General features: G+C 42.9%; 1 protein-coding gene across 1 annotated transcript; it reads left to right on the top strand.

The window, feature by feature from the left end:
* Nucleotides 1-264: 264 nt before the first annotated feature.
* Nucleotides 265-1,312, top strand: LOC129245049 (activity-regulated cytoskeleton associated protein 1-like). Its single transcript, XM_054883012.1, has one exon. The coding sequence runs from the start codon at nucleotides 401-403 to the stop codon at nucleotides 1,052-1,054; it is 654 nt and encodes a 217-aa protein (XP_054738987.1). The 5' UTR covers nucleotides 265-400; the 3' UTR covers nucleotides 1,055-1,312.
* Nucleotides 1,313-2,035: the final 723 nt, after the last annotated feature.

Raw genomic sequence — 2,035 nt, 5'->3', positions numbered from 1 at the left:
CAAGGTGGTATTGAATACAGGTCTACTCAATATTTTTGCAATGCACACATAGTAAGTGTGCATGCGTGCATGTGTGCGTGTGTATAAAAATGCATCACCAAAAAGAAAGAGCAAAATTTGTTGCAATTGAGAGCGTCGCTCATTTTGACTGTGCTCTTCATTCGCACGCTCGTAGTCCCACTCTTGTACTCCTACTCTGGAGATTCGCACAATTTTTTGCGTATAAAAGATGTTTATGTTCGAAAACATATCACTCGTAGGAAATATAACTACAAGCTGTAGTAGCTGTAGCGAACTTTTAAGCCAATGCTGATTGGCTTTGCGCGCTGCACCAGGAGTTATAACAGCCCATGCACTCTGCATCGCCGACCGGCTGTGATCTTTCTGACGCTTCAGCAATATGTCGCAATCCGTAGTGCAATTAACCACCGAGCAACTGCAGTCAATGCTCGACGCAGTACGTTTAGCTGCCGTTACAGCCGCCAATTGTGCCGCTCCGGCTACGGTGCAGATGAAAGGTACCTTCGTCTATTGCAATAGTCGTCTGGGTGATCAACACGACACAGACTACCTCGACGAGTTCATTTCATCGGTACTTACCTACAAAGATATGGAATCGATCAGTGATGAGGACGCACTAAAAAGTATTGCTATTCTGTTCTATAGTGAGGCAGCCTTATGGTGGCAAGGAGTGCGTAAAGAAGTGCAAACTTGGGATGAGGCCATCGCATTGATCCGCGAACACTTTGCGCCTGCCAAAACCGCTTACGAACTTTATATGGAGATCTTTGAACAAAAACAAGACGATGACACCAGCATTAGAACTTTCGTGTGTCGAAAGCGTGCGCTTTTCTCACAATTGCCAGAAGGACGCCACGACGAGCACACGGAATTGGACATGGTTTATGCTTTGCTAAATCTCAAATATCGCAGAGAAATATCGCGTCAGGATATTAGAACATTTCGCGATTTGCTTGAGCGGGGACGTATCGTCGAGCGCAACTGCAGCGAAGCCAAAAGAGAAAACAGCAATAAGAAAGGCGGAAAGGACTAAAATAAGGAAACTCAAGGGAACTCAATTATTTGCTTAGTTCTTAACGGGATCTGCTTCGTTCATTTACACGTCAATGGGTATTGATTTTGAAAGTCAGTAAAGTTTACTTTTGTAAAATCAAAATCTGTGCTTACGACAAAGTCTAGAAGCGCCCATCGCATTGACCTTTTTTATTAATCGGGCTGATTCACAATTTTATTCAACCGCGATTTCTAAAAAAAGTATATATGTATGTATGTATGTATGTCTATAAATATACAGAGGTAAATTTTGTATAAAAAAGAATTTATTTACAAAAATACAAAAAAGAAACTGATAAATGGTGAAAATAAAAGAAAAACTTGAGAAATATCGGAGCCACTTAGGATAGGAAAAGATAAATGGCTGCCCACGCGAGGTGCCCACCTTCACAAAAAATTCATCCATTGTGATGTCATAGGAGAAAATACCATACAGAAGGGGGAAATCAGAGGGAAAAGAACCAAACAGGTGACAAAAACAAGAAGGGGCTTTGGAATAGAGGATGACGGCCAACAGTGGCTAATTACGTTCGCATTAACCGCTTCAAGATACTGACGAGATTCACCAGGTGTGTGCTATTTAAACCCGCAACATCCGCAGGTCTAGCCAACAAGTAAGAACCAAGATGTCTAAATCTTTGCCCGACGAAAGTAGGACAGCTGAGACGAGAATGCTGAGATGATTTCACCTCATCCTCCAGTCAGCTTCCGATGAAACCGTTGTGAGAGCCATCTGTCTAGCCAGCTCATTAGCCCAGCAGTTTACCTCTGTCTGCCTCTGCGACCGGGAACCCAGATGAGCCTAATATTGAACTATTCGGATGCAGTCGAGAGAGAAGTCAGGCATTTCCTGGCTAATTTCGAACACACAAATAACGAGCCCAAGTCCAGAATTGCCGGCTGTCGGAGTAGATATTTACGTCTTTTACAGTAATTACAGAAGTAAGCAACTAATCCACTG

The sequence above is a fragment of the Anastrepha obliqua genome, chromosome 4 (genome assembly GCF_027943255.1).
Source record: "Anastrepha obliqua isolate idAnaObli1 chromosome 4, idAnaObli1_1.0, whole genome shotgun sequence".
NCBI classification, from domain to species: Eukaryota; Metazoa; Arthropoda; class Insecta; order Diptera; family Tephritidae; genus Anastrepha; species Anastrepha obliqua.
Note: the sequence above shows the minus strand (reverse complement) of the source record. Positions and strands in the feature narration are given on the sequence as shown.

Excerpts from the sequence above, each read along its gene's own strand:
- LOC129245049 (XM_054883012.1), top strand. The coding sequence starts at position 401 with ATGTCGCAATCCGTAGTGCAATTAACCACCGAGCAACTGCAGTCAATG.